This window comes from Anthonomus grandis, chromosome 4 (genome assembly GCF_022605725.1).
Source record: "Anthonomus grandis grandis chromosome 4, icAntGran1.3, whole genome shotgun sequence".
Classification (NCBI taxonomy): Eukaryota; Metazoa; Arthropoda; class Insecta; order Coleoptera; family Curculionidae; genus Anthonomus; species Anthonomus grandis.
In genome coordinates, this window is record NC_065549.1 from 20,775,474 (window position 1) to 20,791,479 (window position 16,006).

The following is a 16,006-nucleotide window of genomic DNA, read 5'->3' on the forward strand; positions in this document are numbered from 1 at the left end:
TTGGAGGTATGGTGCGCTGTTAACAGGTTAGGCTTGATTGCGGCTAAATGTAGTGTGGTCAATTACTCTAGATCAAAAACACCCTTAAATTTTGATTACTTTATTAATTATACTATTTTGAGTAGATTAGAGCAAATTACTGATCTTGGTATCACCTTTGACTCTGAATTTACATTCGTTCCACACTTCAACAACATAGTCAAGTCAGCCCTGAGAAGGCTTGGGTTCATAATTAGAAGTTCTCAGAGTTTTACTTTGGAATCTACATTAAGACTACTTTTCTGTTGCTTTGTGAGATCAAAACTGGAGTTTGGCTGCATTATATGGAACCCACTCTATCAGAATCATGTTGGTCTCCTTGAATCTGTTCAGCGTAGATTTGCTAAGTTTTTGGCCTTCAGGTAGGATGGCATATATCCAGTTAGAGGGTTTGATCATCGGCAACTATTGGAAGGCTTCAATCTACATCCTTTACATCTCAGAAGAATGATCTTCTCTGTAAAATTCCTGCATGGGTTACTGAATGGATTAATTGATAGTCCTGTCCTTCTTTTTGGTGTACGATTCATGGTGCCTAGGCTTAATGCTAGACATCCTCTAGCATTCTTTCTGCCAAGGCCTCATACTAACATCCTGTTGAAATCGCCACTATATACAATATGCGCTATATTTAATCGGATCTGTCACATGTGCGATATAAATTTCTCTCCGGTTCATGTGATTGTCTATATCTTGGTGTATCATTACTCTTGGGATTAAGACCCATGTGTTTAAGTTATAGTTAGTAGGTATATTGCAGTTAATTTAATTTAATTTTGTTCAATATGTGATTATCTTGTTAAACTTTTATAATTGGGTTTTTATATCATATTAATAGTTATTTGTTCTAATTTTTTGGATTACTTTTGAGATTGTGACTTTACTTTTTTTCTTTTCTTTTCATTCTTTTAGGTTTGTTTTGTGTTTTTTTTAACTATATTTTTCATTGTTTTGCAACTGTTTCCTGTTATTGGGCAAGTTGCCTATTGGAAATAAAGGCTTATTATTATTATTATTATTATTATTATTATTATTATTATTATTAAAAATAAAAATGAAAAAATATATTGTATTCTTGTTGGAAAAAATATATGATTCTATTGATAACAAAAGTTTGATTTGTTTATTTCGATTTTGTTGTTGTTAATTTTTTTACGTGTTATAGGTACATACATTTTAGACTTTTTTTCTTGATTTTGTGAGTGTTTTATTACTTTGTTTATATTTTTAATGTGTTCAGTGGGAAATTATGTTTAACCTGAATTATTTAAAATGGTATTAGCAAGCAAACACTTTCTTGGAATCTAAGGTTTAATATTGTATAAATTATGTACTAATAAGGATTATGTACTATCTAATCAAAGAAACATGGCTTTTATTTATAAAATAAATGAAATAGTTATAGGTAAGTGTTCCTCAAACAATGTTATCATGATAGTAAAGAAATATATTTTATATTATGATCAATCATCATTAAATAATCTATCCTTCAAGGAAATTTTAAATTTAAATTACAATAGCAAACTATTATGAACACTCACCAATTTCCTGGATTTCTAAAAATTAAGATACAATATGTGATAAGGGCTACATAAAAAAATTAATTCTATATTCGTAAAAAAAATTTTTTATTAACTTACCTTCATTATGATCTAAAAATATCCGTTTTTTCAGCATATCCTGATACTCAGTTATCTGATCTGGCAGATTTTTAAACACCCCATCAATGATCATAAAAATGTAAAATAAAGGCCATTCACATTCTACTCCTTCGAAGTGCTTTAAATGCTCTTTCTTGTAGTACCTAAACCATATTTAAAATTAAATTTAAAAAATAAAAATATACAAATATTCTAATACAAATACAAATGGTTAGAATTAGGCAACGCAAATTAGTTAATGCCACTCAACTCAAATTTACTTTTGATTGGGATCCTCAAGAACAGTCCTAAATCCATCTCGGGTAAATCTTTTAAAACCATACGAGCCCTTCAGACGTTTTACTATATTTTCCTTAGTTCTGAGGTATAACAGATCTTCATGTGTTGCAAAAGCAGGAAAAGAAATGGTTGGTAGTAAAGAAGAATCTACTTCCTACAAAACATTTACTTCTTACTGAACTATTAAATTAAAAACTAAAAATAATACCTTTGAGCAAGATTCTCTTGGTAACAACGTTTCAAAGATACTTCTGTTCCTGTTATGTGCATCAATATCAACATAAACTACGCTCCAAGAGGCGCCCTTTTCTCCAAATAAATTACAGCCATTAATTGCTTCTAATGCAGATTTAGCTAAACCTGAGAAGTTTAAGGTGAAAATCATGAAATCCCTCTTCTATTTTTATCTTACCTATGGAACTAGCATGAATTTCAGGATTGCCATCATTGTACTTGCTGCCTCGCTCCCACATACCAAAATCTGGTGTTCTATAAGCTCTTTCAACATAATATACCAAGTTTTGAACAAAAGCTACTTCATCCTAAAACAAACACCATCATTAAACTGTAGAAATTTATTAAGTTTGCCTTAAGGATGCATTCTTGCCTTCTTTTGGTGAATTAAAATTTTTGGAGAATTACAACATTTTAATTTAAATCACGAGGTTCCATAGGATCACCCTCAAAAAAATAAAAATAAAATGGTTGCTCCGCGACCAATGGTTTGGCATTAAATTTATAATATATTAACAGTGAACTACAAATTTTCTAAATATCTGGAAAGTTTCTTTACAGTTGGTACCTTCAATAAATGTGATATATGAACTTTTTGTCAAAGAATTGACCTAGCAACTACTTTTTGCCTTTATATTAAGTTACATTAAATTATTTTATAATTAAAAAAATATAAATATTAGAAATAGGGTGCAACATATCACCTTGATAAATAAAAGTATATGACTAAGATAAGTAAACTTAATTATGTAGGATTAGAGAGGTATGGATGATCATTAAAGACGTTGCCTTAGAAGCAAAAATATTTGAGCTCCGGGCATTCATTCTAAATACCAAAAAAATCTTATCTAGAATATATAAAAATTTTGGACGTTGACAAGCACAATAAACTGGAAAATCATACCTGAGTATAAACTATCTGTAATCCAGAAGAAATCATTTGCACCAAAAATAGCAGATAAATAGAAACAACATCAATTTGTAAGTGGTTATATTCATCATCTGAATATACTTGATTCCCAGTAATCAAATGGAATTTTACATGTAAGGCATGTGCTGCACACTGATTCTTTTTAAATAATTCCACTCTGTATGCCTGTTTCATCCAACATTCTAAAAATTACAATTCTTGTTATCAAATAAGTATTTATAAGCACTAGATTTAATAGTAGGATATTTATGATTTTTAGAATTGTTTCAATGAATTAGATTTACATTTTAATTTGTATCTGTAAATTTGGATATCTGTATTTTTCGATTTTGATTGTAATTGACTGCTGAAAATTGGCTGCTAACTTCACACCGGTTAATAAATTATTAGATTAAAATATCAACTTGTGATATTCCTTAAATATATAAGAAATCACTTATCTTTTGAATTCTGATCAAACCTGAAAAATAACTAGGGGAGGATGGAGGAATAAGATACAAATGGGGGAATAAGAAACATGAAATAGCCGCCCTGGTTGCGGTTTTAAAGATATGTTTCTGTAATTTTTTTTTTTGGTATGTATCTTACTTTAGGGTATATTTGGAAGGGCACCAATTCACTCTTCTCAGTTGTACATACAAAATTCGTATTTGTTTCTTATTACCCAATGTAATGTTTTCTTATTTCCCCATTTGGGCTAATAAGAAACGGTTAGGTTACATCCCATATATCAACAGTTTAAGTTGAATCGGGGTATTAATAATATAGGTAGGGACGAGGTATAATGATACACTATTAAAGTGTATCTTTTTACCTAGATTTTTTAATTTTTGTTTTTTTTTTGTTTTACTTCTTTTGTCCGCCCCCAACAAAATTAAAGAAAACAAAAGTGATGCTTAAAGTTCCAAAGCAAATTTATTTAACATTATAAAAAATAAAGACTTTTACTAAGTATCATTTAGACTAGGCTAATGATATATTTAAATGAAAAACAAACATATCTAAACGCGAAATAATACGTAATAAATGATACAAAATCATACTTAAACGAACATATTTTCTTTTTTCATTGCAGAATAGCATTTTTTAATTTGAACATAATCTACCCTTTTAATAGTAAAGGGTCCAATGCCCAATAAATTGATAGGACCATAAAAGATGTATTGTTTTTTTATAACTTGTTTGTCCTTGTGTGCTGGCCAATCAAACTGTTCAAGATTTTCTTTTAAAAATTTGACCATACAAGTGTCATCTGTGACGGAAATAATCCGACCTAAATACCAGTTGATGTCATAATAGACAGCAAAGTATTTTTCTTCTTCCAGATTCACTTGTGCTGTGTCACCATGTTTCAGCTTAACACGTAGGGTTTCTAGGGGCTGGTCATCCATATCGCTCCAGTCATCCGAAGCATCATCCGATTCCAATAGGTTTGGGTCGAGATCTTGCTCATCTTCGGAAGTTGAGGAGTCCTCGATGGTTTTTCTTTTCTTGGATAGGGTCTTTTTTGAATTTTTTTTTGTATACTTTCCCCGTGTCTTTTCATCTTTTTTTGTTTTTTTGGATTCAAAAACGTTTTTTAGGCGTTGAGCTACCACATCTGAAGTCAGAATTTCTCCCACACCTTGCGATACTTTCTTTCTCTTTCCTGGTGCAGTTGTGTTTTTCGCAACTTCAGAAAGAGTTTCGGAAAGCTTTTTTCTAATGAATAACTCAAAACTGGAGTTGCTTGTTTCTTTTGTTTCTTTAGCTTGAGAAGACCTCTCTTTCAGTCGCTCAGCTTCCTGGGCTTCAAAGGCAGTAAGTCTATGACTAGGGCCAGGGATATCTTCTGGATTATATAGAGATGGCGAAACTGACGCAACAGGACTTGGAGCGAGTTGAGGCTGGTCCTCAGTTGGATTGGTATATTTAGCAATATTTCCAGCTTCCCTGAACCTTTCAAATTTTATAGGATCATAGGCAGTCTCTGGAAACTTGTCAACATTTACAGGAAAAAGTCCCGTTGATTGAAAACCGGACCTAAGGTTCCGGGATTTGAAGGACTCTTCCCACAAAGTACCAATAAGCTCAGCAAATTGTGCTTTTGTCAACAGTTTTCCAGGGTACTTTCTGATATGTTCAATAAGAAGTTGATTCCAATCTGTTTTTATAGTCTTGAACACTGTTTTGTCGAGTGGCTGAATGAAATGACTTACATTTGGTGGAAATTTGACCAGTACGACATTATTTTCTTGTGCATCAAGTTTCACTAGACTGTAGCTAATATGAAAGATCACTCCATCAAAAAACAAGACAACCTTCTTACGTCTTTGCTCTTTGGAAGGAATGGATGGTAACAATAATTCTTTAAACCATTTGTTAAATAAATTCCCATCCATCCAACTATGTTCTTGAACAGCATATCGCGTACCGGGGTATTCATATTCTGGAATCCATGTGGACCACATCTGCTTCCCAGTGAAAATTATGAAAGGCGCAAGTTTTGTTCCATCAGCTGCTCCGCAGGCTAAAACTGTTGCATTTGTTTTCCCAGTTCCCGCAATATTTCTCGAGATTCTTTTTACTCCCTTTTCTGCCACGATCTTCATATCTTTTGGATCGTGTGAAAAGGAGGTTTCATCACAGTTGAACAAGAGGCCACCTTCAGAGCCAATGCCTAGTTCATTGAACATTTTTGAAATGTCATCGTAAAAACGTCTGATGACAAAGGGATCCGTTCCTCTGACCCTTTGTGAGCTGAGAGCTTCACCTTTTCTTATGGCTAGCTGAGGATGGCGCGCCAAGAATCCACGAAACCAATCCTCACCAGGACCTTTTTCATCTTTCCATCTGGTTTCTATTTTCTCTTCCTTAATAAACTGTGACACAAGTGTTAATGTCTCTTTTTTCGTTAGTCCTTCACCATGTCGCGCGCACACTCTTAGGTACTGAGCAAAGTCCTGTTCATCTTTATACCTAAGTTCAGGCTTTAGCCCACCACCCACTTTCACATCACCCACTTTTTTGTATTGTTTGGAAAGCGTCCCAAATGGCACTTCGTATTGTTCTGCCGCGGCACGTAGTGTTAAACTTCTGCGAACTGCAGATATAGCTTCTGTCATACGATCAGGGTCATAGGTTACCCTTATTCCCTTCTTTTTGTAATTTCTGGGCATTTTTACTAAACTGGATTTACCTGCAACAACAAAAAGGAGTAATAATAAAAGTTTCTTATTACCCCACAATTGGGTTTCTTATTGCCCCATTAAATAAAACAATTGGGGTAATAAGAAACAATTCCATTATGGTGTACGCGTTTGTTGCAGGGAGATCTGAGAAAAAAGAAAATAAAGGCCTTTCACTCGTCTACAAGCTACGGTATCAAAACTAATGTTAAGAAATTTCTTAGGGCAAATTTAAAAAAATATATTTGAAACGCACCACTTTGAGGTGATAAAGTTTTAGGCAAAGTTAGCAAGTCTGTCAACAAAATTGATAAAATATACAGCAATGCGAAATCGACTTTATATACCTTCTAGTTAAAGGATTTAAGTGTCTTGTATAATTTTTTTCAGATTTTTCACATTAACAAAAATTTAAAAAAAATTATATGTGTCTTATTGCCCCTGTTCCTTATTCCCCCATTGCCCACTAAAATACATTTTTATTATTATTTTTAAGTTATGGTTAAGTAGTATGGCTTTATGATAATTCTTAACCTAACTTATATCACTTACATACCTAGAATTCCTCTCATACATTTGACAGTCGATTGTCCAAGTTCATAAGACTTTCCTCTATCATCATCAATTCTTCTGCAAAAAGCCTAGGTTTTACTTTTTTACATATAACATTTTTTTTATTAACACTTTTTGAAACACATGTATTTTTTGTATCAACAAATACATGTGTTTCAAAAAATCGCATTATATACAGGGTATCCTAAAATATCCTGAATACTTTTAAAATTATAGGCATTCATAGAAAACCTAAAAAAATTGACACCCCCTGTTGATCTTTTTAGTACTGTGGTTACAAATTTTTGAATTTCTTAACAATTTTTTTTAATGTAACCCTAAATAACCCTTTGATAAATTACAAAACTAAATTCAAATACAACTGTTCGCATTTTTAAGAAATTGTCAGATTTTTTTGTTAATTGGACTTGATTTGGAATTTGGCTCTTTTTTAGACTGTCAATAACCGTGTGATTGTTTAGTTAATAAAAACCATGCCAGATCATTATACTGCATAAAAAACCCTTTCCATTTTTATTAAACTTTGACATATTAATTTATCAGTATGTATACCTCAAAAATAGCTATATCTTTGCAAAAATCTTAATTTTATTAGAAGTTTCGGAAAAATCCCATTTTCTCATTTCTATATTAAACAATTTATACTGATTAATAGCTTTAACTTCTGCTTGCTAATTTTAATTTTCCTGACATTGTTATATTAACAGAACATTGGCTTAGACCTAATGAATGTTTTTGTATTAATGCGTATGTACCACTGTCAGTTTATTATAGACAAAACTCTCTGCATGGAGGGACTGCTGTTCTAATTAGGAGACATTTTCAAAATTTTTTCTGTACTGTTGATAAGTTTGGTGATGTCTCAGTTGAACGGGTTTTTGAGTGTTCGGTGTGTTTTTGTAAATTGTTTAATATGTACGTTATTCGTATATACCGCCCGCCCTCTGGGGATATCAGTGTGTTTCTTGACAGGTTAGATTGTCTTCTGTCCCAGCTCACTATTCACTCGCGTGTTATCTTGGCTGGAGATTTTAATATTAATTATTCAGAGGTTTCCTTACCGCAAAGAATTTCTCTTGATGGAATCTTCAAATCATTTGCACTCACCATGCATGTTAATGCACCCACTCGTATTTCGTCCTCTTCATCGACCACTATTGATTATTTCTGCAGTAATTTGGACGGTGTCTTGACAGTGTTTAGTGGGAACAATTTGAATTTATTTTCTCAATCCATTTCGTCTGTTAACTGGAATGCAATTCGGGCTGCTCCACAACCATTTTCTTCCTTTTATTATACATTACGTGATAAAATAAATATCTGCTTTCCTTTGGTTAGACTTAAATCCAAGAGACGAAAACCATGGATCACCGCGAGACTAAAAACATCTGCCCTAAATTTGCGATGCTTAGCAAGACTTCGCAAATCTATTGACAATCAATTCATCAGGTCTTATTTTCAGGACTATCGGAAAATTTATAGGCATCTGATAAAAGTCAGAAAGGAACTGTATTACAATGAGCGCTTAGATTCGTCCGGCAACAGACAGAAGGAAAGTTGGTTAATCATTAACGAATGTAGGCAGTCTTCTCGTCGGCGGTTGGTTGAATCGGACTTGGGGCCCGATGATTTCAATGACTATTTTTCTAATATTGCTGAGAAGTTACTGGAAGCAGTTCCCAGTGACGGCGATCCATTGCAGTATCTTAATCAGAATGCTATCAACCAATCGTTCTTTTTCCACCCTATAGATGCCACCGAGGTCCTTGAAACAATTCAGTGCTTGAAGAATCATAGGTCTTCGGGTTCCAATGGTATCTCTTCACGTCTGCTGTCACTTCTGCCTGCGAGCGCTTTAGGTGCTTTGGTTTGGCCAATCAATCAGTCATTTCTTCAGGGCGAGTTCCCATCCTGTTTAAAGGAAGCTATGATTATCCCTCTTCATAAGAGTGGTAGCTTGGACCGACCCTCTAACGTCCGTCCCATATCAATTTTGTCTACCCTCTCCAAGGTTCTTGAGCGGCTTGCAAAAAAGAGAATTGTCTCTTTTTTGACCAAATACAATATGCTGTCCCCTAATCAGTATGGATTTCAGTCATCTAAGGGCACGCAGGATGCCATTTTCAGATTCTTGAAGAGTGTGTATCTATCTATGAACTCCAAGGAGGCTGCAGCAGCGGCGTTCTGTGATCTGTCCAGGGCCTTCGATTGTGTGGATCATGGAATACTGCTGTCAAAGCTTGATTTTTATGGATTTAGGGGAGTGGCTTTGGGGTGGTTGAAGTCATATCTGTCTGGCCGCACCCAGAGGGTGGTTGCATCTGGATTTTCGTAAGGGATAGCACATCTTAAATGTGGTGTACCTCAAGAGTCAGTGTTGGGTCCTATTCTATTTTTATTATATGTTATGACTTAAGCTCTCTATCACTGCATGGACTAGTGCTTCAGTTTGCCGATGATACTAGAATTCTGTGGCATAACAAACATCAAAAAGTAGTCAGATCTCTCATAGTAGAGGACCTTCACAAAATTAAAGAGTGGTGCATCTGCAATCAGCTTGTATTCAATGTTGATAAGACTTTTGTTCTGGGCTTTAAGTGTAATGTAGAGGGTTTTTTGTTTGATGAGCAGAGCCCACTACATGGTAGGGATTATTGTCGATTTCTCTGCCTCTTCATTGATGAGAGTTTAAGGTTTGACAACCACATTTTGGGCCTCGCTGCTAAACTTTCTTCTGGTTCTTTTGCAGTCAGGGTTGCCAGGCATGAGTTGGGGGGGTTGTTTGCTTGTTCAGTTTAATTCGCCTTAATAGACTCTCATATGCGTTATGGGTTGCCATTTTGGGGTTTGTGCTCCAAGGGACTCCTTAACATAATTTTTACTTTTCAGAAAAAATCATTAAGGTATATGTGTGGTGTTGGTCTGAGAGTCTCTTGTAAACCTCTTTTTGTAGCTGAAAGAATTTTAACAGTTTTCTCACTCTTTATGTTGGAAACTGCAACACTCATACATAAGTACGTAAGTCCACCATCCTGCACCAGTCATAATACTCGTCAAGTGGGCAACTTATCTCTTCCAATCCCACCATTACTTACGAGAAACTCTCTTATATTTATTAGTCGTAAAATATTTAATCATGTTCCTTTTTCGATTAGGACTGTTACAGACCTTAAAAAGTTTAGGAGAGAACTAAAGAAATTAATCTTACCAAAAGCTTACTCCAGCATTGAAGAGTATTTTAACGACCCATTTTAATATTTAAAATTAATTATATATCTGTTGATCAGATTTATTTTATTAATTTTTTTTATATTATTCTTGTTTTATGTTGGTTCTCGCCTCTTCTTTTCTTCTTTTTTGGTTTTTTCTTTGATTCTATAAAATATGCTTCTATGTTCAATCAAAATCAATTCTGTATTCTGTTTTTGTCTTGTATCCTGTATAACCAAATAAATACTTGTATTATAAATTCTAGGATTAGGAAGCTTTTAGCACAAGTTTGTAAACTTAGCAAATAAAGTACATTTTGACTTTGACTTAATATATAAAATCGAGCTTTTAAATCTTTGTGGTTTATTAATTTATTTTTTTACTGGGACAAACAGATCAAAGCAAGAACTTACTAGTACAAATTTTGAATTCTTTGTGTTATTAACATTATTATTACCAGTGTTACAAATAATAATAAATTAGAAATTATAACTGGCAAAATTGTTACAATTATTTTTAAGTCATAGGAAGGGTATTAATTTTTTTTTTTTAATTCTTTTTATAATAAAATATTGGAATGATTTCTAAATTGAAAACTAGGCAACCCTTCATTTACAAAAATGTTTTATTTCTTTATGGATGGGTACATATAATGGATTTTAAAGTTTCGACACTAAAACTAATAAAAAAAGTAATATTTTCTATGATAAATGGTATATTTAGGTTACCTATAGGCCTGATAGAGCCCCCAAACAGCCGCAGCACAATAAACACTTTCCCTAACACTCCCTATTTCTGTGTCAATTGAAAGGACAGGAAACAATCCTGTAATGGGGCTTTGATATTTTAAAAGTTGTCTTTTCACTGTAAAAAAAAACAAGTACATTACAGTTCTATTTAACAAAAATAGAAAAAACTTTATAATAAAGTTCCCAGTATATACTGACCCATTCCATAATAAACATCAAGTTGTCTTACAGTCTCTTCATAATTTGCAGTTTTAATAAATTGATCAAAATTAACATCATCTAATCCACCACTTTGCATAGCCATTCTGCAATAGAATAGAAACCACATTTAAATAATACTAACCGATAAAAATAAATAAATTGATATCAAAACATTTAGAAAGATTATTATAATTTGTTAAAGTTAAATAAGTTGGCTAGATGAATTTTAGAAGCAAGAAGCCAAATTATATCAACTTACTTCTCTTTGCCCATACTACTGTACCTTTATTTTAGTAATTCTTCCACGTACGATATACACAAAAGTGATATGACTATAATATTAAAATGATAATAATAGAAAGTACTCAATTATTATAAAATTTGAAATATTTGTTTTTATTTTGAAAAAAGTCATATCAAGGACATAAATGTCACGTTAATTATCAACAATCATTATATAACCGATTCCAAGCGATCTATCGGTTTTAACCGCGGTTAAGCCCTTGGTTGACCTTGAACAGTCCCTTTACAACATAACCAATCGTGTCCGCTTGGACGTATTTGGTTGAAGTAACTTCGTAATTTGTCAGCTGTCACTATCATAATGTTGTTTGTTTTTAAATAATACCCCAGACGCCAGTAATATTATATGTAATTAGTTCTTAAACATAAATATCAAAAAAGAAAACTTATTAGCCATAATAAATTTTGTGTCATTTTTAAAAAGGAAATAATTTGTTGTCTGTTTTTATTTTTTCCCGCACTTATTTCAACATCTTTGACATTTGACGTTTAGAAAACAGCTCCGGACGTGGGTAATTTTTACTGTTTCAAATTGATGACGTATAAAGATGACGCTAATTGGTGACGTCACGTATCTTAACACGGTTATAACTATAACCCTTGGAATCGTTTATTGACGTTTTGGTTAAGATGAGTTTACAGATTCGAAATAGGCAGGAAAAAATTATTTCTATTCTACTTTCTATCTTTCTCAAATTAACGCCCGATTCACACTATGATTCAGATCACGGTCGGCAACTACATTTTCGTTCTAGCATTGATTATGGTCATAGATTAATACTTCTTAGATAGGAAATCCCCATAAGAGCGAATAGAACACCGAACGTTGATTGACTGTTGCGCACTCTGAATGTCGGGGAGTAATACTAACCAGAAGTGAAAATGGGCCTGCGACACGAACTTAAAAATAAACCTGGACTGCTAATAGATATGGCCACGATCACGAACCTAAAAATATACCTGGACTGCCAATTCAATGAAAGGTAAATGATCACTACTAGGGGGCCGCCATTTTGCGTGATTGTGTCCTTTCGATGTTGGTCACTCTGACAAATTTTAATTGTGCCAACTGTAGGCAAACAAAACAATTAAAGTTTTTGAGAGGTTATATTTACAAAAATACAAAATAGAAAGTTACATATAGGTAAGAATTTAAGATAGTTGCGTTAGATCTGTGATTTTTCTGGTACTTCTTTAAGAATTTCGTTTAAATTTATGAAAGAAAGTAATCCTCACCTAAAATGAGACAAAGTTTCAATCAACTTGGAATAGATGCGTGCACTTTAAAATATTTGTTTTATCATTCTGATAATCTTGAATCTTATAAATCCTAATACCATGAAAATTATGATATTCATTTAAATTTTTGCTTGTATTTACTTAACAAATTCAGTTAAAAATACTTATTTTCTTTCTATTTTTACTATTACTAAGTATACTTTCCTTAGTTTTCTAAGTTTTTCTTTCCTTCCATGTACAGTGTTTCCACATTAATAGGTACAACCATATATAAGAATCAAAATATAGATGATTTTATGAGGGTTTGTAATTATAAAGGGTTTATATAAAAAAATATATTATTTTGTCAACAACTCAATACCTATATTATTCTATTAAATATAATATTAATTATATAAACAACACAGACGGACAATTCACAATAATTCGGTTTTGAGAAACTGAACCAAATACCTTTAAATAAAGATGGTGATACATTATTCACGTATTAAAAAAGGAGAAAGATACATCGCCTGTTCCAGACGATATACCCAAGCGGCGTTTACAAAACGTCAAAAACTAGGCAATCCGCTATACTCACACGTCAAATGTCAACTTCATTACCAACATCAAAAGGACACAACCACTATAAAAATGGCGGCCACCATGCAGTGGTCATTTTTGGGTATCGTGGCCACGAACTTAAAAATATACCTGGACTGCTAATGCATATGGCCACGATACCCAAAAATGACCACTGCATGGTGGCCGCCATTTTTAAGGAGGGCTTAAATGTAGGAATCTGTACCGCGATTCGGCACACACTCGGGTTTTTCGTCGGCTCGGTTCGGTTCGGAACAAGCGCCTGCGCAGATCGATTTAGAATAAATAATGAAGGATAAAAATTGATAAATAGCATATTTAAATTTTTTATTAATACTTTAATACGGACTTATATAAGTTTGTGAGGTTTTAAAAGATGTCTACATATTATATATATATATACATATATATATATATATATATATATATATATATATATAATATTTATATCTATATTTGTGTTCTGTGATTAATATGTATAAGATAATTATTAAAAGTTAAAAAATAAAATAAAATTAAAGATTGTACCAATATAACTCGACAACATGAAGGTACCTCGCATTCAATAACAATAATTATATGGTTTAAAAATGAAATAGAACCATTTTATTTCTTTAAACTAACTAAGTATGAAATTAGCAACGGAATAAGTTTTTCTTTCCTGTAATAATAATATAATGAAATTATTTTATTGTATTAAGACAATAAAATGCATTTGCAGCATTTTATTTTGCTTAACTTTATATTAATAGGTAGGTACATTATTATATCTACTTAAATTTATTAACGAGATTATTTATTTATTTTCATTTATATTGCGTTTAAAATTATAATGAGGAGAAGATATTAAATTAGAAGATGGAAATTTACAATTAGAACCCAAAAACTATATAGAGACACTGTGTATAATTATGTATAGGTAATTTTATTGCTTTCATTATAATATTAGGTATATCAACACAATATTATTAAATATACATAATTGTCAATATAAATGTAGAAGGTAAAATACGTAAAAAGAATAAAAATGATAAGATTATTATAATCAAACCACTAACCACACTTTTTGGTGAACGAACGGGCGAGAAACAAAACACCACGGAACTAGTCGAACTCACATAACGAACCGAGGTACGGATTCCTACAATTATGCCCTCCTCATTTTTATAGTGGTTGTGTCCTTTTGATGTTGGTAATGAACTTGACATTTGACGTGTGAGTATAGCGGATTGCCTAGTTTTTGACGATTTTTAAACGACGCTTGGGTATATCGTCTGCAACAGGCGATGTATCTTTCTCCTTATTTAATACGTGAATAATGTATCACCATCTTTATTTAAAGGTATTTGCTTCAGTTTCTCAAAACCGAATTATTGTGAATTGTCCGTCTGTGTCTGTGTTGTTTATAATAGAATAACATATTGAGTTGTTGACAGAATAATATATTTTTTTCTATATAAACCCTTTATAATTACAAACCCTCATAAAATCATCTATATTTTGATTCTTATATATGGTTGTACCTATTAATGTGGAAACACTGTACATGGAAGGAAAGTAAAACTTGTAATAGTAAAAATAGAAAGACAATAAGTGTTTTTAACTGAATTTGTTAAGTAAATACAAGCAAAAATTTAAATGAATATCATGATTTTCATAGTATTAGGATTTATAAGATTCAAGATTATCAGAATGATAAAACAAATACTTTAAAATGCACGCATCTATTCCAAGTAGATTGAAACTTTGTCTCATTTAGGTGAGAATTACTTTCTTTCATAAATTTATCAAAATTCTTAAAGAAGTACCAGAAAAATCACAGATCTAACGCAACTATCTTAAATTCTTACCTATATATAACTTTCTATTTTGTATTTTTGTAAACATAACCTCTCAAGAACTTTAATTGTTTTGTTTCCCTACAGTTGGCACAATTAAAATTCGTCAGAGTGACCAACATAGAAAGGACGCAATCACGCAAAATGGCGGCCCCCTAGTAGTGGTCATTTACTTTTCATTGAATTGGCAGTCCAGGTATATTTTTAAGTTCGTGCATCTGGTACACATGTGATTAACTCCTCCTCTTATTTTACTCTCTCTATAGTTGATATTTTGATGCTAAAACATTATTGAAGAATATTATACAGTTGTATTTATAATCCTTTAGCTTCATATTATATAAGAAAAATAATAAAAAACTCACAATTATTAATTATTTATATTATGACAATAATAGCCATTTTTAAGCACAATTTTTTAGAAGTAATAACGTAATTTTTGCCATTTGGACTGTGCAATGCTCCTGCTAATATTAAACGTCTGATGGCAACGATTTTAAAAAGATTGTTCTGGAAGAATTGTTTGGTTTACCTTGATGACATTATTGTGGTAGAAAAATAGTTTGAAGAGGTTCTTGACTAAAGTTAAGCTCAAAAAATGTGACCTGTGCAGTAACTGGCACATGTCGTTTCCAGTCAAGGAGTTGCGGCTGACAACGCCAAGTTTAAGACTATTAAAGATTGGTACAGTTCCCAAAGACAAACATGAATTACGTAGTTTATTGGGATTATGCGCTTATTACTGAAGCTACGTTAAGGTATTTGTCAACCTTGCGAAACCGTAGCTGTCCAAGCCCAAGCGTAACTATTGCGTCACCCGCCGAGAGCTTGCTATATCCAGATAGTCCTAACCTGGATAAAGAAAGGAAAAAAGCCAACTTGGAATAAAATTGCCAAATTATCTGTCGGTGTCAAGCCATATAAAGCAACATGGAACTCCATAGTTTTGGAAGATTAACTGTTGCGGAGGCAAATGGTAGACCACGACGGCAAAGAAGAG

General features: G+C 32.5%; 1 protein-coding gene across 3 annotated transcripts in view; it reads right to left on the reverse strand.

Moving 5' to 3' along the window:
• Positions 1-11,491, reverse strand: part of LOC126735703 (probable phosphorylase b kinase regulatory subunit beta) — a 51,228-nt gene extending 39,737 nt beyond the window's left edge. Inside the window, exons 1-9 of one of the 3 annotated variants that reach the window (XM_050439774.1) lie at positions 11,328-11,491; positions 11,042-11,148; positions 10,823-10,958; positions 6,868-6,941; positions 3,118-3,326; positions 2,392-2,521; positions 2,188-2,339; positions 1,961-2,133; positions 1,680-1,843 (exon numbers count right to left, since the gene is read on the reverse strand). In XM_050439774.1, the coding sequence (XP_050295731.1) occupies positions 1,680-1,843; positions 1,961-2,133; positions 2,188-2,339; positions 2,392-2,521; positions 3,118-3,326; positions 6,868-6,941; positions 10,823-10,958; positions 11,042-11,147 (1,144 nt within the window). In that variant the 5' untranslated portion in view covers position 11,148; positions 11,328-11,491. Of the gene's footprint in view, positions 1-1,679; positions 1,844-1,960; positions 2,134-2,187; positions 2,340-2,391; positions 2,522-3,117; positions 3,327-6,867; positions 6,942-10,822; positions 10,959-11,041; positions 11,149-11,303 lie in introns of all 3 variants that reach the window. The other 2 variants (XM_050439772.1, XM_050439773.1) reach the window with 2 other exon arrangements.
• Between the last annotated feature and the right edge of the window lie 4,515 nt (positions 11,492-16,006).